At 33.7% G+C, this 26,455-nt stretch overlaps 1 protein-coding gene and 1 pseudogene across 2 annotated transcripts; both read left to right on the forward strand.

The window, feature by feature from the left end:
* The first annotated feature begins 495 nt into the window (after positions 1-495).
* Positions 496-19,865, forward strand: LOC147382457 (14-3-3-like protein B; annotated as a pseudogene). Its single transcript, XR_015173844.1, has 7 exons — positions 496-791; positions 912-1,076; positions 1,167-1,254; positions 8,567-8,669; positions 8,771-8,913; positions 10,943-11,044; positions 19,330-19,865. The product of XR_015173844.1 is annotated as a 14-3-3-like protein B (transcript).
* An 802-nt stretch (positions 19,866-20,667) lies between these two features.
* LOC147382458 (uncharacterized) lies at positions 20,668-24,478 on the forward strand. Its single transcript, XM_086428809.1, has 4 exons — positions 20,668-21,434; positions 21,558-21,610; positions 23,514-23,598; positions 23,674-24,478. The coding sequence occupies exons 1-4, from the start codon at positions 21,135-21,137 to the stop codon at positions 23,836-23,838; spliced, it is 603 nt and encodes a 200-aa protein (XP_086284935.1). The 5' UTR covers positions 20,668-21,134; the 3' UTR covers positions 23,839-24,478.
* The last annotated feature ends 1,977 nt before the right edge of the window (positions 24,479-26,455 follow it).

The raw sequence follows: 26,455 nt of genomic DNA on the forward strand, positions 1-26,455 counted from the left end.
AAACATTTGGGGCATTCTTCTAAAACAAGCCCGAGACAGAGCCAACTCGGGTGTGTCTTCTTAGTCCTCCTTCTCCTCGTAAGAGACATGAGGACCTACAAAGTTTGAAAGTCCACAATGGTGGCTGGTGGTGGGTTGTTTTCATAATGAAACAATGAAGCTGACGTTTTTGTTTATTCATTTGATATTTATAGGCTATTAAGACTCAAGGGCCAACTCTGGTGTCTCTTCTAAGTCATTCATAAATGTTCAGTGGGCTGATTCTGAATTATCCAACTTATGACAATGCATTACACTAGTCTGTGAAGCATTGGATAGTTTACTCATTACAAAAAAAAAATTGTCAAATAGGAACAGACGTTTAAAATGGCATTAGGCTGTTTTTATTTAAAAACGGTATTAAACCGTCTTACTTTTTACAAGTTGTTTTAATTGTGATTTTAAACGTCTAAACTTACCGTAATACCGTCTCTTTCTATTCGAATTTGGAACGAACCTCACTCTCTCTCGCTCGATCTCTCTCTCTCTCTCTCTCACGATCTCATCTCACTCTCTCTCAGTTGCTTCCTCGATTGACCTCTCATCTCTCTCTCTCAGTCACTCCTGTGATTGACCTCTCGGTCACTCCTGTGATTGACCTCTCAGTCTTTCTCTCAGTTGCTCTCTCAGTCTCTCCCTCGATTTGTCTCCCTCAATCGATCTTATATCCCCCTCGGTCATGGCTTCCTCTAAGGAACGCGATAGCTTAGTTTACGTCGCTAAATTCGCAGAATAGGCGGAGCGATACAATGGTTAGGGTTTTTTTTTCTTTTCTTCTATGGACCTCAAATGTCAATTCGATTAGGGTTATGGTTTGAATCATTTGACGAATTATTAGGTTTTATTTCTATTTGTTTCTCTTTTTTTGACAGAAATGGTGGATTCAATGAAGAAAGTTGCGAATCTCGATGTCGAATTAACTATAGAAGAGTGAAATCTTCTCTCTGTAGGGTACAAGAACGTAATTGGAGCACGAAGAGCTTCATGGAGGATCCTTCAGCTACTGTTGGAGAATCCTCTATTTTTTACTATATGATGTGAGGGATTTTGGTGTATTGGATGGTTTTTGTTCAGATTTTGTGGATTTTTTCAGGCTTTTTAGGGTTTGGAAATTTTCTTGGTTGCAGGAAAGGGGACTATCATCGTTATCTCGCGGACTTTAAGACTGGTATTGAGAGGAAAGAGGCTGTTGATCAATCATTGGAAGCGTATGAAGTAATTTTGCTTTTTATTTTTTATTTTTATAAATGTTAAATTAGAACTATTTTTGTTGATCAATCACTGAATGTATTTGAGGTATTTTGTTTATTTTTCTTTCTTTATGAATGTTAAATTAGAACTATTTTTGATGGAGCTAACGTAACATTTTTAATTGCTTGATTGCATTTATTTGGGCTTGAAATCATAATTCGGATTTGAATATTTCGAGAAGTCTAGAAATTCATGTGTTAAGTTCTAAAATAGTTCAGTTATTCAGTCGAAGTTTGTATTGGAACTTGGGATGAGTCACAAATGGTTAATGGGACCATGGTGACAAAAATCTGTGATTTTGTTGTTGTTGAAAAGATAGCTATTTAAATAGTTGTCGATTAAATCATGGATTTTCAACAAATTGCAAAGTTTTTGAAAAAGTATTTTTTTTCTTCAAAAAATCACTATTAATCGTGATTTATTAAAACAATCTCATATTAGTCTTATTTTTAGTATTTTTAAGTGTTCTTATTATTATTTAATGGGGGCGATTCGAGGGACGTCCTCAAAACCATCTGAAAAACAGATGTTTCTCAGCTGTTGGATGGAGAGAAAACAACGGTATAGGGGCATTCTCACGTCAGTTCCATATAAGAAACAAATTGTAGCTTATTTAAAAAAAACTCCCTCGTTTTATTTTTTTTTTAAAAACAAAGTCACTCCTTCGAACACTGAAAACCCAACCCAACCCAATTCTCGACAAAAGATGGAGAAATCACGGTGTTTAGTAGCCAATCGGACAACTTTATTTCAATAGAGAGTGAGATTGAAGAGGAGCCTTGTAGTGAGATCTTCGAGACCAAACTTGGGATCCCAGCAACAATCAAGGAAGAATTTGAAAATGGAGAAGAAGACATTTACGTTGCAGTTGGAAAGAGTAATTCCAGCATGGAAGCTCTTTTGTGGGCACTCAAGCAATATGCGACCAAGCCTTCTTCTAGTTTTATTTATCTTGTTCATGTCTTTCCCGAGGTTCGCCACATTCCCACTCCATGTAAGTTCAGATTTTTTCTCTCTGTCTGTCTATCTAGAATCTATTGTTGGTCAACCGAGTCGGCCCATTCGATTTTTTGTGGAGACGAAGGGTTTTCTGTCTAGAGGAGAGAGGGGAGAGAGAGAGAGAGAGAGAGAGAGCATGAGAGTTCAGTCGATTGAGAGAGAAGAGATAGTGAGTTCAGTGGAGACGAAGGGGTTTTCCGTCGAGAGAGAGAGAGAGGATATGTTAAGAGAAGCAGAGAGTTTGTTTAAAAAATAAAATAAAACGAGGGAGTTTTTTTTAAATAAGTTAAAACTTGTTTCTTATATGGAACTGACGTGAGAACGCCCCTATACCGTTGTTTTCTCTCCATCCAACAACTGAGAAACATCTATTTTTCAGATGGTTTTGAGGACGGCCCTCGAAACGCCCCCTTATTTAATATATGAAATACATATATATATATATATATATATATTATATATATATATATATATATATATTATATATATATATATATGGGAAATGTTTAACAATAAACATTTTGGCAAAACATTTTTCAAAACATGGGTTAGAAGTTTTGGAATGGGCTGATTTTTGGTGAGGAGATCATCATCACCAAAAATCAGCCCATTCCAAAACTTTTAACCCCATCAAAAATGGTTTACAAAAAATGGACGGTCCACGATTTTTCAACTTGAAAACATGGGGCTAAGTTTTGGAATAGGCTGATTTTTGGTGAGGATGATCTCCTCACTGTAGAGATCATCCTCACCAAAAATCAGCCCATTCCAAAACTTCTAACCCATGTAAGACAAAAATGATTGGCTAAAATGTTTGGTGCTGAACCAGACCCTATATATATATATATATACCAGTTCAAATCTGGTTCCTGGCATGTGGTTAATAATAGATACTCATAAAATTAATAAAATGAATCGATACGGATTGGCATATATATTCGTTAATAGTCTAGATCATGATAATACTTATCCAGTTTTTCAAGAGTAACTAGGACCAATTCAGTCACGTTTTCATGTTCCAATTGAACACTTTCCATTTTTGATTATTCTCAAAGGAGAAGATTCTTCTTTTTACCAAACATATGCGGATCCAATCACGATCTGAATCTTATAACTTATAATGAATCTTATAACTTATAATAAACTTATAATAAGAACAAGAGATCTTCCTCAATCAATCCCTTTGCCCCTCATTCTTCGAGAATCAGAAAGATCCTTTTCGAGTTTTAATTTGTTTATTTGGAATCTGGGTTCTTTTCTTCTACTTAATTTCATATTGAATTTCTTAATTTTTATTTACTTTGTATATATATATAGGGAAATGTTCAGCACCAAACATTTTGGCAAAACATTTTTCAAAACATGGGTTAGAAGTTTTGGAATGGGCTGATTTTTGGTGAGGATGATCTCTACGGTGAGGAGATCATCCTCGCAAAAAATCAACCCATTCCAAAACTTCTAGCCCCATGTTTACAAGTTGAAAAATCGTGGACCGTCCAGTTTTTGTAAACCATTTTTGATGGGGTTAGAAGTTTTGGAATGGGCTGATTTTTGGTGATGATGATCTCCTCACCGTAGAGATCATCCTCACCAAATATCAGCCCATTCCAAAACTTCTAACTCATGTTTTGAAAAATGTTTGTTGCTGAACATTTCCCATATATATATATATGGGTCTTGTTCGGCACCCTAAGTTTTACCACACACTTTAACAAACGCGTTTTGTCCTACATGGGTTATAAGTTTCGGAATGGGCTGATTTTTGGTGAAGATTATCTCTATGGTGAGGAGATCATCATCACCAAAAATCAGCTCATTCCAAAACTTCTGACCCCATCAAAAATGATTTACAAAAAATGGACGGTCCACGATTTTTCAACTTGTAAATATGGGGCTAAACATTTCGGAATGGGCTGATTTTTGGGGAGGATGATCTTCTAATCATAGAGATCATCCTCACCAAAAATCAGCTCATTCCAAAATTCTAACCCATGTAGGACAAAAAACATTTGTTAAAGTGTGTGGTAAAACTTAGGGTGCTGAACATTTCCCTATGTATATAAACATTTCGGAATGGGCTGATTTTTGGGGAGGATGATCTTCTAATCATAGAGATCATCCTCACCAAAAATCAGCTCATTCCAAAACTTCTAACCCATGTAGGACAAAAAACGTTTGTTAATATATATAGGGAAATGTTCAGCACCCTAAGTTTTACCACACACTTTAACAAACGTTTTTTGTCCTACATGGGTTAGAAGTTTTGGAATGAGCTGATTTTTGGTAAGGATGATCTCTATGATTAGAAGATCATCCTCCCCAAAAATCAGCCCATTCCGAAATGTTTAGCCCCATGTTTACAAGTTGAAAAATCGTGGACCATCCATTTTTTGTAAATCATTTTTGATGGGGTTAGAAGTTTTGGAATGAGCTGCTTTTTGGTGAGGATGATCTCCTCACCATAGAGATCATCCTCACCAAAAATCAGCTTATTCCGAAACTTCTAACCCATGTAAGACAAAACGTGTTTGTTAAAGTGTGTGGTAAAACTTAGGGTGCCGAACGGGACCCATATATATATATAGGGAAATGTTCAGCACCCTAAGTTTTACCACACACTTTAACAAATGTTTTTTGTCCTACATGGGTTAGAAGTTTTGGAATGGGCTGATTTTTGGTGAGGATGATCTCTATGATTAGAAGATCATCCTCCCCAAAAATCAGCCCATTCCGAAATGTTTAGCCCCATGTTTACAAGTTGAAAAATCGTGGACCGTCAATTTTTTGTAAATCATTTTTGATGGGGTTAGAAGTTTTGGAATGAGCTGATTTTTGGTGAGGATAATCTCCTCACCATAGAGATCATCTTCACCAAAAATCAGCCCATTCCAAAACTTCTAATTTTTGGTGAGGATGATCTCCTCACCATAGAGATCATCTTCACCAAAAATCAGCACATTCCAAAACTTCTAACCCATGTAGGACAAAACACGTTTGTTAAAGTGTGTGGTAAAGCTTAGGGTGCTGAACAGGACCCATATATATATGGGAAATGTTCAGCAACAAACATTTTGGCAACACATTTTTCAAAACATAGGTTAGAGGTTTTGGAATGGGCTGATTTTTGGTGAGGATGATCTCTACGGTGAGGAGATCATCATCACAAAAAATCAGCCCATTCCAAAACTTCTTACCCCATCAAAAATGGTTTACAAAAAATGGACGGTCCACGATTTTTCAACTTGTAAACTGGGACTAGAAGTTTTGGAATGGGCTGATTTTTGGTGAGGATGATCTGCTCACCGTAGAGATCATCCTCACCAAAAATCAGCCCACTCCAAAACCTCTAACCCATGTTTTGAAAATTTTTTTGCCAAAATGTTTGTCAAAATGTTTGTTGCTGAACGGGACCCTATATATATATATATATATATGGGAAATGTTCAGCAACAAACATTTTGACAAACATTTTGGCAAAACATTTTTCAAACATGGGTTAGAGGTTTTGTAATGGGCTGAGTTTTGGTGAGGATGATCTCTAGGGTGAGGATATCATCATCACTAAAAATCAGCCCATTCCAAAACTTCTAACCCCATCAAAAGTGGTTTACAAAAAGTAACGGTCCACGATTTTTCAACTTGTAAACTGGGGCTAGAAGTTTTGGAATGGGCTGATTTTTGGTGAGGATGATCTCCTCACCGTAGAGATCATCCTCACCAAAAATCAGCCCATTCCAAAACCTATAACCCATGTTTTGAAAAATGTTTTGCCAAAATGTTTGTCAAAATGTTTGTTGTTGAACGGGAAATGTTTAGCACCAAACATTTTGGCAAAATATTTTTCAAAACATGAGTTAGAAGTTTTGGAATGGGCTGATTTTTGGTGAGGATGATCTCTACTGTAGGAGATCATCATCACAAAAAAATCAGCCCATTCCAAAACTTCTAACCCCATCAAAAATGGTTTACAAAAAATGGACAGTCCACGATTTTTCAACTTGTAAATATGGGGCTAGAAGTTTTGGAATAGGCTGATTTTTGGTGAGGATATATAAGGTCCCGTTGAACATCAAACATTTTAGCCAACCATTTTTGTCTTACATGGGTTGGAAGTTTTGGAATGGGCTGATTTTTGGTGAGGATGATCTCTACGGTGAGAAGATCATCCTCACAAAAAATCAGTCCATTCCAAAACTTCTAGCCCCATATTTACAAGTTGAAAAATCGTGAACTGTCCATTTTTTGTAAGCCATTTTTGATGGGGTTAGAAGTTTTGGAATGGGCTGGAGATCATCCTCACCAAAAATCAGCCATTCCAAAACTTCTAGCCCCATATTTACAAGTTGAAAAATCGTGAACTGTCCATTTTTTGTAAGCCATTTTTGATGGGGTTAGAAGTTTTGGAATGGGCTGATTTTTTGTGATGATGATCTCCTCACCATATAGATCATCCTCACCAAAAATCAGCCCATTCCAAAACTTCTAACCCATGTTTTGAAAAATGTTTTGCCAAAATGTTTGGTGCTCAACATTTCCCTATATATATATATATATATATATATATATAGGGGGGCGTTCCATGGCCAACTTTTTAGGAAACTTTTTGGCAAAACATTTTTCAAAACATGAGTTAGAGGTTTTGGAATGGGCTGATTTTTGGTGAGGATGATCTCTACGGTGAGGAGATCATCCTCACCAAAAATCATCCCATTCCAAAACTTCTAACCCCATCAAAAATAGTTTACAAAAAATGGACGGTACACAATTTTTCAGCTTGTAAACATGGGTTAGAAGTTTTGAAATTGGCTGATTTTTGGTGAGGATGATCTCCTCACCATATAGATCATTCTCACCGAAAATCAGCCCAATCCAAAACCTCTAACCTATGTTTTGAAAAATGTTTTGCCAAAACGTTTGCTACAAAGTTTGCCCTTGAACGCTACCCATATATATATATATATATATATGGGTGGGGTTCCTACAACACACATTGCGACACACTGTTTGTCTTATATGGGCAAAAATGTTTGGAATGGGCTGATTTTTTGTGAGGATGATCTCTGTGATGAGGGAAATCATCCTTGTAAAAAACCATCCCATTCCAAAACTTCTAACCCCATCAAAATTGATTTACAAAAATTGGACGGTCTAAAAATTTTCAACTTGTAAACATGGGGCTAGAAGTTTCATAATGAGCTGATTTTTGGCAAGGATGATCTCCTCACCATAGAGATCATCTTCACAAAAAATCAGCCCATTCCAAACATTTTTGCCCATATAAGACAAAATGGTGTGTCGCAATGTGAGTCGTAATGTGTCTCGTAGGAACCCCACCCTATATATATATATAGGGTCCCGTTCAACACCAAACATTTTAGCCAACCATTTTTGTCCTACATGGGTTAGAAGTTTTGGAATGGGCTGATTGTTGGTGAGGATGATCTCTACGGTGAGGAGATCCTCCTCACCAAAAATCAGCCCATTCCAAAACTTCTAGCCCATAAGTTGAAAAATCGTAGACCGTCCATTTTTTGTAAACTATTTTTGATGGGGTTAGAAGTTTTGGAATGGGATGTTTTTTGGTGATGATGATCTCCTCACCGTAGAGATCATCCTCACCAAAAATCAACCCATTCCAAAACTTCTAACCCATGTTTTGAAAAATGTTTTGCCAAAATGTTTGTTGCCGAACATTTCCCTATATATATATATATATATATATATATATATATATATGTTTTTTTTTTTTTTACATTTTTATACTTAATAACGTATTTTTATTTTTAAATTTATTCAATGTTTTCCTGACTCTGTTGATTTTTTCCGAATTTTTCCAAAACTTTCTCTTGCCGAATTATTCTTGAACCCTTTCTCATTGTGAATGTGATATCATGTTGTGATTGGATCAGTTCGTTTTTGTACATCACATTTTTGTGGGCACCATCCTCTTAATCAATTTGTGGGTATTCAGTCTCAATTTGGGTTATATTATGTTTACTTTAGGTATGGGGTCAAATAGAGCTGCTTTATTTCATTTTATAACTCATGCCTATTTGAAAGCAATTATTATTTTTAGGATTCGGATCAATTATTCATTCAATTGGAAACCATTGTTGGTAATTGTCTTCTTGGAGTCTCAAAATTTTAATTTGTGTGCATCTTGCATGTTAGATGGAACATGGCATGTGATTTGACCTGTTAAGCAATGAAAATATAAGATAAGATTGCTTACCACGTACTCCTTTTTTGCTTATCTGTTCATGTTAATTGTCTGCAGATGGCCTCCAGTACAGCAGCGTCTGATTTGCCTCCTACACATCCAATCTGATTGGGTTTGGCACTGAAGTCTATTATTATGAGATTATGAACTCACCTGAAAGGTATGCATGGAACTATTGTTCATTCTGAGTAATGTGATTTATGAACTTTGAACCCAAAATCCGAGTAACTCGATGCATGTTTTGCGAATCCCATATCTTAGGGCCTGCCACCTTGCAAAGCAAGCTTTTGATGAAGCTATTTCTGAGCTGGATTACCTAAATGAAGAATCTTACAAAGATAGCCCTTTAATCATGCAACTTTTTAGGGACAACGTCACTTGTGGACTTTTGACAGAGGATGGAGGTAATGCATAGTTTATGTTAAGCTAATCTCTGTCTTTAACCATTGTGGTCTATCTGATCGGCTAAACTATTCTTACTGCTATTTGGGTCCAGCATATGTAATTTTTTTTTGTCTATCGAGCTTAATTTATGTGTTCAATCTTTTCACACAAACAAAATTTCTCTAAATCATGCATTTTTTTTTCTTTTAGTGGCATATGAAGCTTACCATTGATCCTTATTTGAAATTTTGTACTACCCAATTTTCTATTAATAAAGTGTTGTATACAGTCATGTTTGTAGTTGGATTTGCATATATATATATATATATATATATATATATATATATATATATATATATATATATATATATTCAGGTTATGTATACAGTACTTAGTCAGATGATATAGTTTGATAAGCAAGTTTTATGTTCCTTAGTTATTTTGCTAGTAATTCACTTCAGGATTCAGGCAAATGATGAGGGTGATTATTTGTTGTATGGTTTTGGTTTATGCCTATATTTTAATGGAATTTCTCTTGATGATCAATATAGTCCAACCTTTGCGGTGCAATTAGTATTAGAATTCTAGACAATTGACCAAATGGTGTCTTGGTTCCCCAATCCATGGATTAGAGCCCTCTTATTATTATATTATAGTGAGCCAGGGCTTATAATAAAGAGTTTTGTACTGGTGTGTCAGATTTAGAGCCCAATAGGCGAATCCATTAAAATAGAGGAATTGACCCAACTTATAAGGAAACCCCAGTAGCAATTTTCTTGAAATATTGATCTACTTTGTTAACCAAACAACTACTCCAAAAGACCAAATTGTTGGAGAGAGTAGAACTATGAATATAAGACGATCACGAGACTTACTAGGGTGGGCGCTCTACTAGGGGAGGGAGCGATGGTGTGAAAGGGGTGAATAATAGTGGTAGATGCCATTGTTCAAGGAGGAGGTTAGATTTCATTACTTTTATTTTTTAGTTTGTTATGTCCAATTGGTTTTTTTAATCACTCACTAACAATATTATGTTTTATAGGAAATTGAGGGTGAAGAGAGCCATCAAAGTGCCTGCAATGATGGCTTAAATATTAGCTATGTTAAAAAGAAGGGTTACATGTAATGTAATGATAGGTCTCTATTATCAAGATAATTTTCTTATATAAATGTGTTCTCTGTGGGTTTAACTTGATATGCTTGTGTTGGCTTCTATAATTTTTGTATACATTACTTTCCGGGTCTAGCTATTGTGTACTAAATGGTTTTTAGCCACATATCTTCTATAATATTTTGTTGCTTTCAAGAAATGCTTTTGTGTTTTAAAACATCAATATAGTACATCACAACTTTATATGAAGAAAATGGAAGAAAATCTTAGATTTTAATTGTTGTCTATAATTATTTACAAGACATCAATGTGGCTATAACGATGTCTAGTTAGAAATGTTACAACGAAATATTCATGATTTTCAACTGTTTAAATTCCATGCCCTTGGCTTTCTAACTTCTTAATATGGTAATGGCAGACCTTTGGAGTAAATGTATGTTCTTTAATTTTACTTCTTCTAACATTGTATATCCCTTTGAAGCTTCTTTAGATGATTAAAACAGGGTTCGTCACAAGTATGTTTATTGCTAATAATTTAGTATGGTCATCCATTTTAGTAAATGGCATCAAAGGTTTTCGTGTTTTCAATTTTAGCTTGCCCTCAAAAGGCTCATAGAAGTTCCACAATAATGGTGAACTCTTTTGCGTCGAAGAATAAGCAGATGTATTCCATTTAATTTTATTATCTTTGTGTTAACATAATTATTTATTATGTGTTATTTATGTCAAAGTACTTTGCTCTAGACTCTATTGATTTGCTGGTTTGGAGTTTTATGTATCTGCCACTGTATTATTCTTCATTGGATATCTGTCTTATCCTACTCATGCATGTGGTTTATGGTTTTTCATTCCTATCTTCGCTTCATTGAATTGTATAATTGGGTCTATGGGAGAATTGTTTGCGTTTTAAATCTTATTATATTTTTTGCTTGCTCCAGATGTTAAGATCATAAAATTTGGAGACGTTGTTGAGGCTAGAACAGTTCAGTTCTCATCGCTAATACCTTTAGTCCATCCCTATGAACTGCTTGTGTCCGAGGGTATATCACTCTTCCCATCACCTTTTCTTTGTTATTTGGGGTTATAGTGTTACCTCCCTTTGTGTTAATTCCTCACTTTGCAACTATTAATAGGTTATGGTGTTGGTTTCATATGCTCAAATCTTCCATGGATTCTTGAGTTCTACCAGTTGGACACTTGGAACGCACTCCTAAGTTACCAATATCATGCCTTTAATATCCTAAATTTTTTTGACATTCATTACTATGTTAAAAACAAAATCTAGATTCGATGCACGTGTTTGATTTTTTATGGTTTTAAATATTAGCTATGGATTAGAGTTTGATGGATGGATATTTTTAGTCTTTCCCTTTAAGGAATTATTATCTTCTATGAATTATCAAGTTATTTGTTCATTTGCTACTATTGGTATCCCTTATTGGAAGAAAATTAGGAATGTTTCTTGAGGTTGAAAAACTTCAACCCAATTGATGGCTTGAAAATTTCAGCTTAACATTCTTCTTGTTATATAAGAACATTAGCTTGACGACTACCTAATAATTGTCCCACCAAAACCTCACAGATATTACCAATGCTGGTAGGTACAAGAATATTTCCAGAAATGGCACGCAAAAGCTTAAGAAATCTCATCTAAGCTTTGGCTAGTTGTTCCCCTATTCTAGGACGTTTAATATCATTGAATTTTCCAGATTTACATAAGAAAGCTAAGTATTAATACCATAGGTGGTTTGTTTCCTACAATTCCCAGATTAAAAAGTAGCCAAATCAGTTTTTAGCTAGTTGGGAATTACAATAAACTTAATAACCATGCTTGGAACATATATAGTATGTCCTTTGGCGACTAATTCAAAACCAATGTTGGCAAACACAAATAATGATCTATATGTTTGGTACAACAATTTCTTTAAGAAGCCTCATCTCAAGAATAGGTGGGACTTGGACAGAGGAGATTTAATGGATTTGTTAAGAGATTCAAAGGGAGCAGTCTCTGATTAATGGCATAAAGAAAGCTACCTTTTGTGCATTCGTATATCACTTATGGTGTGAAGAATGTAGAATGGTTTATGAGTAGACATAACCGTTGTTTTTGAATACTGATTTCTTATGACAGAGAGAGAAGAAGTTAGAACAAATCTTAATTTTGAAATCGAATGTAATAGAAAAATATTACCTCAAAGAAATGGTTGAGACTTGCACAAAGCACTGTCCTAAAACGAAATTCGCCCCTGCTACGGTATCACAGTCTATAGGCATTCGTTCTGTAGGATTTAACAACCCACGTATCCAAAAGGGTACTCTAAATTGGAACGTAACTTTGAACTCGACAATGTTGTGTGCTCTCACAACGAACAATAAATTACTGATATTTGAAAATATAAAATAGCAGAGAAAATCAAGTGGTTTAAATCGACTAAACATTTTATATAAATAAAAGAGAAAGTGACTGTTTATAACAGTTACAAACTGGTTCTGAACCGACACATTGTGTTGGCTCAGAATAAACACATTGGTTCAAAACAGAAATTAAATTTAAAAAACATCTAAAATTTTAAAAAACGGACATTGAAAATTAAAGCAAAAACAGACCTTTGCGCGTACCCACGTGAGGTGTAAATATGAGATTTTGCACCCCCCCTTCGCGCACGTCGTACGTGCGCACACGCATTAAGGTTTTCGGACCGGTGGATCCAAATTCCAATTAGAACCAAGGGATTCCCTCTTGAGCCCCCGTGAGCCCGCCCACTATTTCTATCCACTTTAAAGCTATTAGAAGCACAACTACTTAAGAATTGCAAATCAATTCTTCTCCTAGTTGATGTGGGACTAAAATTACTCAAGGCAAAAATAAATCTATCAACTAAACTTAAAGAAATAAAATAAAAAGCATAAAGCAAACATGGGATTGAAATACCCTATGGTTAATAGATTGATTTACCATATGATTATAACTAATTGAATATTAAAGGGTTTTTTAATTCAACCCTCTAAATTCCAACAATCCTCCACATGAATGCAGAAAACTCAAAATAAAAAAATATATAAAACATATAAAGAGAGAGCACTTTGAACAACCATGTTTCAGTATAGGTGTCTTTTGAACTTGAATCTTACCTAGTATAAGTCTATCGGATTTACAAGTCAATCAGTGGACTTTAAGCCTTTAACTATCAACCTTTAGTGTAAACCAAAACTATAGACTATACACACAGGTTACTCAATCAACTATCAAGTCATATCGATGGTGTTCATTTTGGCCCTGAACATATCCTGGTATCATGAGTGCTTTAGAGAGCTTAGCCTTAACTCTCATAGAACCGGCCCAATTCTACACTCATTTAGGTGTGCCTATGAGAAGTACCTTGATATACTCCACTTTTACAAGTATAGGCAACATTAAGAATTATAATTCAACCTTTCTTCTTTACAGGCAACACTAAACACTTCATAGGAATGGACTTGGAACACTCTGTTCCATTAATATTTTCTTTTTAAATTACATTTAACTGGTTTTCCCATTGAACCTATTTTTTGGGATCTCCAATCAATTAGGTTGGGTTTCCATTGAAATAATTTTTAATCAATAGGCTTTAGGCCCATTCCTCTCGAAGTCGATGCAACTCTCTAGATAATCCTTTTGTTAGAGGATCCGCCAAATTTTCCTTAGACTTTACAAAGTCAATGGAAATAATTCCATTAGAGAGTAGTTGTTTTACAGAGTTGTGCCTCCGTTTAATATGCCTTGACTTGCCATTATATACATTATTTTTGGCTCTTGTAATGGCAGCTTGGTTGTCACAGTGAATAGATATTGCAGATACTAGTTTAGACCAAATAGGAATGTTAACAAGAAAATTCCTTAGCCACTCAGCTTCTTCTCCAGTCTTGTCCATGGCAATAAACTCAGATTCTATGGTGGAACGAGCTATGCATGTTTGCTTGGTAGATTTCCATGAGATTGCTGCACCTCCAAGTATAAAAATATAGCTACTAGTGGATTTCGACTCTTCCGAGTCTGATATCTAATTGGCATCACTGTACCCTTCTAATACGGCAGGATACCTATTATAATGCAGCTTGTAACTCATGGTATACTTTAAGTATCTCATGATCCTCACAAAAGCTTCCCAGTGATCATGTCCTGGGTTGTTAGTGTATCTGCTTAATCTATTTACTGAATACGCAATATCAGGCCTAGTACAGTTCATAATATACATTAAACAACCAATAACTTGAGAATATTCTAATTGAGAAACACCTTTACCAACATTATTCATCGATTTACAATTTGGATCAAAATGTGTTTCTGCAGGAATACAATCAAACTGATTAAACATTTTAAAACATTTTCAATATAGTGAGATTGTGATAAACCAAATCCAATATTATTTCTAAAAAATTTTATTCCAAGAATTACATCAACAGGGCCTAAGTTTTTCATGTCAAAATTTCTAGACAATAATTTCTTAGTTTGATTTACAACATTTATATTAGATCCAAAAATTAGTATGTCATCTACATATAGGCAAATAATCACATAAGAATCAAAGATAGTTTTATAATAAACATACTTATCAGCTTCATTGATTCTAAATCCATTGATATCATTATATTATCAAAATTTTCATGCCACTGTTTGGAGCTTGTTTTAAACCATATAAGGATTTAATTAATCTACAAACTTTATTTTCATGTCCTTTAATTACATATCCTTCCGGTTGGTCCATATATATTTCTTCATCAAGTTCTCCATTTAAAAATGCAATTTTTACATCCATTTAATGAATTTCTAATTTATAAATGGAAGCTATAGCAATAAGAATTCTAATAGAAGTGATCCTAGTAACAGAAGAATAAGTGTTAAAAAATTCAATGCCTTTTTTTTTCTTGTACCCTTTAGCCATTAATCTGGCTTTATACTTATCTATAGTTCCATCAGATTTTAATTTTCTTTTAAAAATCCATTTACAATCAATTGTTTTATTACTAAGAGGTAGATTAACTAATTCTCAAGTGTTATTACTCATAATTGAATCCATTTCACTATTTATAGCTTTTTTCCAAAATGGAGCCTCAGGTGTTGAAATTGCATCTTTAAAAGTTTGAGGATTTCTTTCTAAGAGAAAACTAATAAAATCAGGTCCAAAGGATGTTGCTGTTCTAGTTCTTTTGCTTCTCCTAGGTTCTATATCAGACTCTTGTTCTCTAGGTTCATTATTAGATAATTCAAAGTGAGATCTTTTTAATAGTTTTTCAATTTTATCCTTACAAGGATACACATCCTCAAAAAATTCAGCATCCCTGGATTCAATTATAGTATTAGGATTAATATCATTTATATCATATTTATATACAAGAAATCTGTACGTACTACTATTAATAGCATATATAATAAAAATACAATCTATAGTTTTAGGATCTAATTTTGTTCTTTTAGGTAAAGGTATAACCACTTTGGCTAAACACCCCCATACTTTCATGTATTTAAAAGTAGGTGTTCTACCTTTCAAAAGTTCATAAGGTGATTTTTCAGAATTCTTTAATGGAATTTTATTTAAAATATAACAAGATGTTAAAAGGGCTTCTGCCCATAAATTTAAAGATACACCTGAACTAACAAGTAAAGAGTTTACCATGTCTTTTAAAGTTCTATTTTTCCTCTCTACTACACCATTTTGTTGGGGAGAATAAGAAGTAGTAGTTTGGTGTATTATTCCATTTTCTTGACAAAATATAGTTAGAGGATTAGATTCATATTCTCCTCCTCGGTCAGATCTTAAAATTTTAATTTTCTTTTTTGATTTTCAACTTCTGATTTATAAATTTTAAACATTTTCAATGCTTCATCTTTACTACTTAAAAGATATATCATACAAAATCTAGTGCAATCGTCAATAAAAGTTATGAAATATTTTTTACCGCCTCTAGATTGAACGTATTTGAGATCACACAAATCAGAATGTATTAATTCTAAAGGTTTTGTACATCTTTCAATATTTTTAAAAGGTTTTTAGTAAATTTTGATTCAACACAAATTTCACATTATATTTATATATATATATATATATATTATATATATTATATATATATATATATATATATCAATATGCATTTTAGGAATCATACCACTATTCATTAATTTGATAACTGATTTATTATTAACATGGCCTAATCTAGCATGCCAAATATTAGAATACTCAGAAACATAAGCAAAAGAATTAATATTATTAATAAAATTAGAAATTACATTGAGTTTAAATAATCCATCACATAGATAGCCCTTGCCCACAAACATTCCATTCTTTGTAATTATACATTTATCAGACTCAAATACCATTTTGAAGTCTCTCTTACTTAAAAGAGAACCTGAAACCAGATTTCTTCGAATGTCTGGAACCTAAAGCCCATCATTCAGAGTCAAAACTTTGCCAGATGTGAAATTCGCATTCACTTTTCCTTTTCCGAACACAGCGGATGTGGAAGAATTTCCCATGAATAACTTTTTATCTCCAATGTTGTTGTAAGAGGAAAACATGCCTCTCTCAGAGCATGTGTTTGGTGTCTCCCGTATCCAGCCACCAATCATTAGTATTTCCTACCAGATTCACTTCTAAAACAACTATTGATAGGTTCTGAGTTTCAGTCACATTGACTTGTTCATGTTTCTGATGGTGTTGCTGATTTTTCCTTTTGCGACAGTCCTTAGCCCGGTATCCAGGTTTATTGTAAAAATAACAATTTCCCTTGATCTTCTAGATATTGGCTTTTGGACCATGCAAGTTTTTTTTTACATATTTTTTCTAGAATCCGGATTTGAACTTTCTAGTGAATTTGAAAGGTTCTTCTTCCACTACATTCGCTTTAGAAATCATAGAATTTGTTTCATTCTTCTTCTCAGTCTTTCGGTTATCCTCTTCAATTCTAAGTCTTATCACTAGATCCTCGAGTCCCATTTCCTTTCTTTTATGTTTCAAATTATTTTTGAAGTCTTTCCAAGATGGTGGTAATTTTTCAATTATCGATCCAACTTGGAATCCTTCACTTATACTCATGCCTTCAGCATGAATCTCATGAATAAGGATTTGGAGCTCTTCGGATTATGATACAACTGACTTAGAGTCTACCATCTTAAAATCTAGAAAATGCCTAACAACAAATTTCTTTGTGTCGGCATCTTCTAAAGTATATTTCTTTTCAAGAATTTCCCACAATGTCTTGGCAGACTCAATAGAGGAATACACCTTATAAAGAACAGTACTTAATCCATTTAGGATATAATTCCGGCACATGAAATTGGAATGTTCCCATTTCTGATATTCAATTCTTTTGATTTGGTCATCCTCATCATCATTTAAAGAAACTGGTTCTTGAGTGATGATATGAGCCAAATGTAATGTTGTTAAATAAAATAACATTTTCTGTTGCCAGAATTTAAAATTCTTTCCATCGAATTTATCGGGTTTTTCACTATGCACGAAATTAAAGACTGTCTTCATAGAAATCTGTAATAAAAGAATTTCATTTTAGATTGTTGTTTCTGAATACTGATTTCTTATGGTAGAGAGAGAAGAAGTTAGAACAAATCTTAATTTTGAAATTGAATGTAATAAAAAAATATTACCAAAAAGAAATGGTTGAGGCATGCACAAAGCACTGTCCTAAAACGAAATTCGCCCCTGCTACAGTACCACGGTCTGTAGGCGTTCGTTCTGCAAGATTTAACAACCCACGTATCCAAAAGGGTACTCTAAATTGGAACATAACTTCGAACTCAATGATGTTGTGTGCTCTCACAACGAACAATAAATTACTGATATTCGAAAATATAAAATAGCAGAGAAAATCAAGTGGTTTAAATCAACTAAACATTTTATATAAATAAAAGAGAAAGTGACTGTTTGGAACAGTCACAAACTGGTTTTGAACAGACACGTGAGGTGTAAATCTAAGATTTTGCACCCCCCCTGCGCGCACGTCGTACGTGCGCACACGCATTAAGGTTTCCGGACCGGTGGATCCAAATTCCAATTAGAATCATGGGATTTCCTCTTGGGCCCCCGTGTGCGCGCGTGAGCCCGCCCACTACTTCTATCTACTTTAAAGCTATTAGAAGCACAACTACTTAAGAATTGCAAATCAATTCTTCTCCTAGTCGATGTGGGACTAAAATTACTCAAGGCAAAAACAAAACTATCAACTAAACTTAAAGCAATAAAGTAAAAAGCATAAAGCATAAAGCAAACATGGGATTGAAATACCCTATGGTTAATAGATTGATTTACCATATGGTTATAACTAATTGAATATTAAAGGGTTTTCCAATTCAACCCTCTAAATTCCAACAATAACAACAAGTATAACTTACGCTCGGGTATATTGTTAATGATATATGCCTAAATTTTTTGAACCAAAGGCTTCTAAGTGGAAGATTTTGATTACAACATGGCATTCCTTAATAGAGGAACCCATGCAAATGGGAGCCGCTAGAGGAGGGGGGATTTGGCACTATAATCAGTGATAGGAATGGGTCAATGGTTGCTATTATTGTTGCTTGTGTGAGACCTTAATATGTTCTCCACCATGAGTTCCAACCAATCAAGGAAGACTTGCTCATGACCTTAAGGCAAGGTTGCTCCAAAATCAAAGTGGCCTCAGATTCCAAAATGGTGATAAATTGCATCAATGGTCTATTTCAGGTGCCTTGGCAATAGAAAGAAATTATCATCCACATAAGGGAATTGTCTACATGTTTTTTGCTCATTTTTTTTGTCCATGTATGCAGGGAGACTAATAGGGTAGCGGATATGTTGGCTAACTTGTTTGTAAATGAAGAATCTAGAGAGATAGATTAGTGTATAAAATTACAAAAAAAAAAAAAACAGGAATTGTGGGAAGATTAAACCCAATGGGAAATTGGTCGAGGTAGGGTAGTTAGAAATCACCTTAGAAGAGCATCACAAAGATCCTTTACTACTTTACCTCGGTCTATATGTTTATAGTCAAGGTAGCTAGAATATTCCATATTCTCCTTTACCTCGATGATTGTTTATGCGTAGGTTCACTTATTATCCCATCACCTCAACTCACTGTCTTAGTCGAGGTCGTGTGAAGGTTTTACTTATCATCATTGTTGATGATGTGCTGTAAACAACTATATGTTTTTTTTTTTTGTAACAATGCTGCAAGCAACTCCTTTTTGTAATGATCTGCAACTGGCATGAAATAAATTGTAGCAGCATCAACTCTTGACTAGTGATTAACTTTCTCTTATTGTCTATACTGACAATAAATTCATGCACTTGCATAGAAACTGGTGGAGCCAGCAAAGATTGAACGTTGGGCTCTTGTTAACTTCTCTGCTCGCTATGATGTACGCAAACTATGCACTGAATTCCTTGTTGGCCATTGAAAAATCCTTTTCTGTACTAATCATAGTCTTGTTTTTCATCTTCATTGGAGCATGTTTCTTTGTTTTACGATGATGGTTGACCCATTGATGGGAAACGTATCGGGAGAAGAGTGATCGATAGAGTTCATGAAACATATGATATTGAGCTTGCTAGAAAGGACTTTGCGTATGATGTAGAAAAAAACTTATTTACTATTGGTCCTCTCTCGCAAAACAAGCTTGAGTTCTCTATTATGCTTGAAGATATCTCATCGAATAGGTACACATGTGTGGTTCATAGTTTGGATTTTACTCAAGGTTTCATGATATTAAACTTTCTGGATGATTTTATACATAGGAATGCAGGGAATGGCAGCCCTGGTGGTAGTGGATCTCCAAATGAGGAACAATTACAGTTTGTTTGTAATATTATTCGACATTTTGTAATTTTGATGGTGAAGTACTTGATAATTTTGTAAATTATGACTCATTGTAACTCTTTTTGTGTATAAATGAATGTGATAGAGAACCTTGATGTTTTCTATTTGGGTATATTTTGATCGTGGGTAATAGGTGCATAGAAAAAAAATTAATTAAAAATTAATTTAAAAGTTTAGATATCGACTTATGACTCCTTTAGATATCGGTTTGTAACCGATGTCTAAATTCTCAGACTTAGAACATCAATATTATAGACATCGGATTCTAAATCGATGTCTAAGGTATTTTTTTATATTATATAAATGCATATTTGGAACGGTTTTTAGCCGTTCCAAATCATGAGATCTACACCTACCATTCCCTGCTCACCCTAACACAATGCCATAATCTCTATAGATGTCACATGTGCGCCATTTGTCTATGGTGCACTAGAATCATAAATTTTAATATTATATTTTAAAACCCATTCCAGTCAACATGATTGGATTGAATTTTGAGTTGGTTCGATAGTTTGATGAAATCAATTGAGGAATTGAAAGATCTTTTAATTTATTTAAAATCTTGACCAAGTTAATGTTATACATTTAATATCTTTTCATGAAAAATAGAAAATAAATAAAATTCTAAATTTGAAAGTAATTAAAAAATGGTACTTAATAATTGTAATTATTTTTTTTAATAGTTTGGGCAACTCGTGAGTCCACTCTATGTTCCATTTAAATTGAATGTCTAGTTTTTAACGCAATATTTAATGACCTTACCTGGCATACCTTTATTACGTAAGTTTCAGCTTTATCCAGAAGGCTCCCCCAATCCCTTGTATTTCTAGTCTTTAAAAGTCAGATTCTTCTTCCTCCCTAGACCATCTCTTTCTCAACCATGTCTAGTCTTTAGGTTTTCACCTCTTCTTGTTATTTAAGTCATTTTCGTCTCAAACAATCCTATCTAATCCCTAAGAGCTTATTTCATCCTACTCTATGAAATACTTCTTTCTCAATCTATCAGGTCTTTAAAAGCATACCTTTTATACCTCTCTAAATCATCTCTTTTTATCTTAACCATTTCCAATATTTAAGATCTTGCTTTCGCCCCTTTTTTGGTATCACTAATACCCCACAACCATTTGTAATCTTCAAAAATCTATCTATTCTTCTAATCTAAACCATCTCTTTGATTATTTTTCTCCATCTTTCCTTTTTAATCATTTCTAAGGTTTGTCTGATCTTCTTCCTGTACAATCTTTATCTAGCCGTATTTATCTGGAATATCTTTCTTATCAATCAATGCGGAACAAAAATAGATGCCCTCGTCCTCGATTTCCTCCAACTACTTCTATTGTTCTTGCTACTGCTACAGTGGAAGCTAGTACTACTCAAGATGCTACGTTCCATCAACAATTCCCAAGAAAAAATAAAAGCTTGTTAAAAATCAAAAATATAGGAGAAATTCTTCCATCAACGGAGGATTTATCCAATCCGATTGAACAGTCAAGGATCATTAAGGGTATGGGTAGGTCAAATAGTTTGATTCACAAGATAGAAAAAGGGACTTCCAAGGCCATCATCAATCCAGGCAAAACAAAGGTTTTTAATATATCACATTATTTTTCATTTTTTTCTTGATCATCTTGGTACAATTGATTTTGCCCGTAAAATACAAGAAATGGTAATTATTCTCTTTATTTCATTTCATCATTTTTTTCACAGAAATTAATAGAAAGAGATGGAAGGAGATCCATCGTGACTGCAAGTAATCAAAGGTACCTAATATATTTTTCATTTCTTTTCCTTATTCTTTAGAATAAAAATATTAAAAATAAATAATTAAAATGAGAAGGTCGGTATAGCGTTATCTTACTCTTTCTAATAGGGCATGCATATCTTTGTTACTAACCATATAGGATATATCAAATTTAGCATATTAAAATTTTCAACATTTAGCCCATATCTTAGACTCTATACATCAAAATCAGCTTGGCCAGCTATTTCTAACCATTTGATTCAATTAATTTAATTGATTGATTTCTTACCAAGGATTAGACATTCTAGGGTTACTCAAGTCCAGCGGTTTTAAATCAGTTATCAAGACGATTTGTTTTGCATACTTCTTCTAAAGGTGGGCCGAATGGTCTTGGAATCATGGTCCCCAAAAAAAGGTGTTATTTGTGATATTTCGGTTATGTGTAGCAACAGTTGGCTATTATGTTTACTGGTTTGGACTTTGTGGTGCATTACACATTTTAAACTACTTTTGATATGGTTAAAACCTTCAGTATCGGCTGATTTTTTGTGATGATGATCTCCTCACCAAACAGATCATCCTCACAAAAAATCAACACATTCCAAAACGTCTAACCCATATTGGATAAACGATTGTCATGGAGGTTGACAAAATAAGGGGTTCTCCTGACCATGTGATACATTATATATATATATATATATATATGGGTTGTGATCCGTTGAGTCATGAGAAAACACGTGATCTCAATTGTGTAAACATGGAATCCATTAGTAGGGATTTATATGTAGCCAAATAACACAAATCTCGATAGTTCTTATTTTGATGACTAATCTCAACTGTTTGATTTTATGTTTACACAGTTGGGATCATGTGTTTTGGATGAGTCAACGGATCATGTTTACATATATATGTATATATATACACCTAAATGTCCTTATAGATCTTCCAGATTATCAAAAAACCTTTAGTTATCTTCTCTAAAAAATCAATCAATCTTCAAGTTCTTCAACCCCTTTTATATATATATATACCTAAATGTCCTAATCGATCTTCCAGATTATCCAAAAACCTTTAGTTATCTTCTCTAAAAAATCAATCAATCTTCAAGCTCTTCAACCCCTTTTAGAAGACTTTGACCTTTCTAGCCAAAAATCTATTATCAATTACTTTGCAAAAATACTGCCTTACTTTTGAGATTGGTTGTCGAAGGAGAGAATATTAAAACAAATTAAGAAAATGTACCCCGGAAGTTGAAGATGATGTGCTTGGGGATAGAAAGATGAAGGGATTTTGACTAAAACAAGTGAATTTAGGTCATTTTTATTAGTATTCTCTAGTAGATATAGGTCAGGAGGCATATCATTACTTTGAAAATACAATGGGTGTCTCAAAAGTATTAACCAATATGTGGACGCGTATTTCTAAATCACTTCTAAAAATTTGAAAATTTCTAATCTATACAATGTAAAATATACTACTAAGTCCTGAGATGAGAAGAAAAAGATATTCTACAAGGATCAATATATGTTTGTTAAAGTCTGGTTTTGGGTACCTATAGGAAGATCTTTTCACTTAACCATTGGATCCACTGTTTTAACTTAATCTAGTGCCCAATATCATTGAGATGAGAGATAAATAAGGGTTTCTTTTCCCTAGGAAATCTTTGGGAGATTTTTTTTAAACGATGGAAATTATTGTTGTGGATGCGTCCCAACTTCCAGTAGAATTTATGTTGCTAATAAAAAGGTCTTTTGGTGAAAGTGTTTGGGAGAAACCTTTTAAAAATAATTTATTTGGATACTTTTATTATAAATAACTCTTCAACTGTTTATTAAATTATATTGTTTCTCTTTCATTTTAAATTTTTTCAGAACATGAAAATTGCATTAATGATCTATGTATATTCTACATTGCCCGTGCAGAAACTCCAGTGATACCATCATCAAAAGCAACAACAATAATGTTGACTACATACATCCTATGTCTAATAAAAATAACTCCAATAAGGTACACAAAAACCTTTTATGATTGCTCATGAGTAATTAAATAGGAAAATTGTAAATTATAAGCTTTATTTTGCAGGGCTCTTGTGTTGTTGCATCTCCACTTTTGAAACAATCACAAACGAAAGTGAAGCTGAACATGCATCAGAACGATGTTGCAGATCAATACACTCGCAAGCGCAAGTGTGGGATATGTGGCATATCAGGTCATAATAAGAGAACGTGCAATCACAAGCAAGCTTGAATGGATGGTGCATGGTAGTTTCAACTGCGTAATGATTCTATTCTAATAATTTGAGTATCATTAAACATAGACTTTTTTTTATTATGCTTTGGTTGGTATGATGGACTTTTAATGAGTAGTTAAATGTTTCGATTGGAATAATGGATTTTGATGTTTGGTGGAATGAATTTGATTGTTTTTTGTTGAAGTATTAAAATGCTTCATGTTAAGAATGAGATGTATTGTTTGGTAGGAAGCACGAAGATGAACCATTATTAGTTGTTTGGGCCCATATCTGTTTTGTTAGGACTTGACCAATTCAAGCACAATATGTGTTTTTGGACTATCAAGGGATCGGGATGAGAGAGAGAGAGATCATATTGAATAGTGCAATAAGGCTAAACTTGTCCAATGTCAACAACTTTTAACAGGAATCTGCTAAGCTTATTCAACACTTAGCGTTAAGTGACTTCAAGAAGCTGAAAATTATATATGAGCGAAAAATCAGAACTTTAGTGCTTAATTATTTGTGAAACGTATGTGATAAAATTCCCTATTTGCAGAAAATATTCATTTTGCACCAAGTAGGCATCAGTGTCCTTAGCATGCATTACATGAGTGATCTAAAATAAGGACTAGTGTTGGGTTGATTATGTGAGAAATCTGGATGTGTTAGATTGATGAAAAAACCTCCCACAAGTGTCCAAAGGTGTGCATTCATGTCAAAGAGGACCATCTCCCAAGCCCTCTGTTTTACCCTTTGTTTTGAAACTCAAAACCTCCACTCACGATCCATAGAGTTGTCATCTAAACGATTTATGAATCAATTCAGGTCAGTCAATCAAATATTTTAAATTTAGGGTGATTTAAGCATAGCCCTCTACATTTTGTTGAACATTTGAAATACCTTACCTTGTTTTCAAACTTCCTAACGTACCTAGTTGAGGTCCGTTAGAAAATGAAATAAACACCCTCATCTTCAACTTTAAAGATTCTATCTCCTTTGACTTTCAAACCTTCATAGCAAAATGTACTTCTAGGAAAAAAGGAGAACCAAAACTTTTCTATAAGAGGTTGAGACAAGGTTGAAAAAGATGGATTGAAGGCAAGGTTGACTAGGTTAAAATTATTTTACAATAGAGGCTGATGATAGAGGCTTCTTGCAAGAAAAATTAATGATTTTTGGCAAGAGGTTGAAAATGAGGGAATTTTACTAAATTTTTTTAGGTAATAAAACTTAAGATTGGTTTTTCATTCTAAATGTCTACTCACCTTAAGAAAAGTTTTGAAGTATCCAAAACATCCATTCTCACCTCCTTTATTGAGTTTTTAAATGGTAATTAGCATCCATTCGGATGATTTGTGATGGCAAATGACGAATGATACATTCGTAATATTGTATATTTACTCATAATTTTCTATGTATTCCAATAATTTGTGACAATGAATGGTGAATAAAGCATGATATATTCATAATTTAGAGATTTAGTTGCAATTTTTTATCTGAGTGTTCGTTTCACTATTATTATATATGTATTTTGGATACTTAGTCAAATCTATCAAGTGACGACCTTTACACTTTAAAGAACATTAGTAAGCATCGAACTCCATGTTTTAAAGAAATTTCAGAATTGGTTGATTTTTTATGATGATGATTTTCTCACCATAGAGATCATCCTCACAAAAAATCAGCATTCCAAAACTTTTAGCCCATATAAGACAAATGCATTGTGTAAAATGTTGTCTAGGATTTTTTCAAAAACACACTATATATATATATATATGTTGCTTAGATTGATCGATCCATTTTGTTTAATAACATTTAAATCCAAATCTAGTCAAAGAAAGGTACAACAAAATTTCACGATGACCACTTGAAAATCCGCATCACAGATCTTTCCACTATGATACTTTCCTTCAATCAAATAGCAAGCAATGAGAAATGTAGCAAAAATTACAAAAACAAAGGGGCAATTAGGAATGGTTTTTAGCCGTTCTTAACAATGTCTAAAATGTCTTTACAATCATTTTTTTTATTGAGGCGGCGTTAAAGATTTCAAAAGGTTGAAAACCCTTTCAGATTCTAAAAATGGTCTTAAGCCGTTCCATGTATACCATTTAGGAAGAGTTCTGAACTGTTCCAAATTTTAAATTCTAAAAAAAATAATAATAATAATAATAACGTAAATGTTTATGATTAGAGAAGTTATATTTCCATTATTTTTTTAACCATTTCTCTGTTATTGATGATGATGAATCAAGTGGATGTTTTATAAATTTGTAAGAGCTAATAGGAATACAACATGTCATACTATCGACCTCGACATAGCTACTAACTCCAATCCATCTTATTGGTTTTGCTTGCAATGCCTAGTCCTCTAAATGATTCCCAGAATCTGCAAGTTGGGTTTTAGAGGGGTCATTCCTTGGCACAACAGGCTCGATTTGAGAAATATCAATAGCAAAATCATTTGGCACAGCTATGGCTAAAGATTTTGAAGAAGGTGAAGGTGCAGGCTTTGGATCAACAATGCCCATACCAAATTATTCTTCAGTAACCCGTGAACTCTGAAACAATGAAGGGAATTCAAGTAAATGGGCTTATAAGAATTAGACATCTTTTATATGCAATTCATTA

Source organism: Akebia trifoliata, chromosome 16, assembly GCF_017979445.1.
Source record: "Akebia trifoliata isolate Shusen 1 chromosome 16, ASM1797944v1, whole genome shotgun sequence".
NCBI lineage: Eukaryota > Viridiplantae > Streptophyta > Magnoliopsida > Ranunculales > Lardizabalaceae > Akebia > Akebia trifoliata.

What these genes read in the sequence shown, in the direction of transcription:
- LOC147382458 (XM_086428809.1), top strand. Translation starts at nt 21,135, where the DNA reads ATGCGGAACAAAAATAGATGCCCTCGTCCTCGATTTCCTCCAACTACT. An exon ending in GTGACTGCAAGTAATCAAAG is followed by an intron (nt 21,611 to 23,513) that starts GTACCTAATATA and finishes TTGCCCGTGCAG; the next exon opens with AAACTCCAGTGATACCATCA. An exon ending in ATAAAAATAACTCCAATAAG is followed by an intron (nt 23,599 to 23,673) that starts GTACACAAAAAC and finishes TTTATTTTGCAG; the next exon opens with GGCTCTTGTGTTGTTGCATC.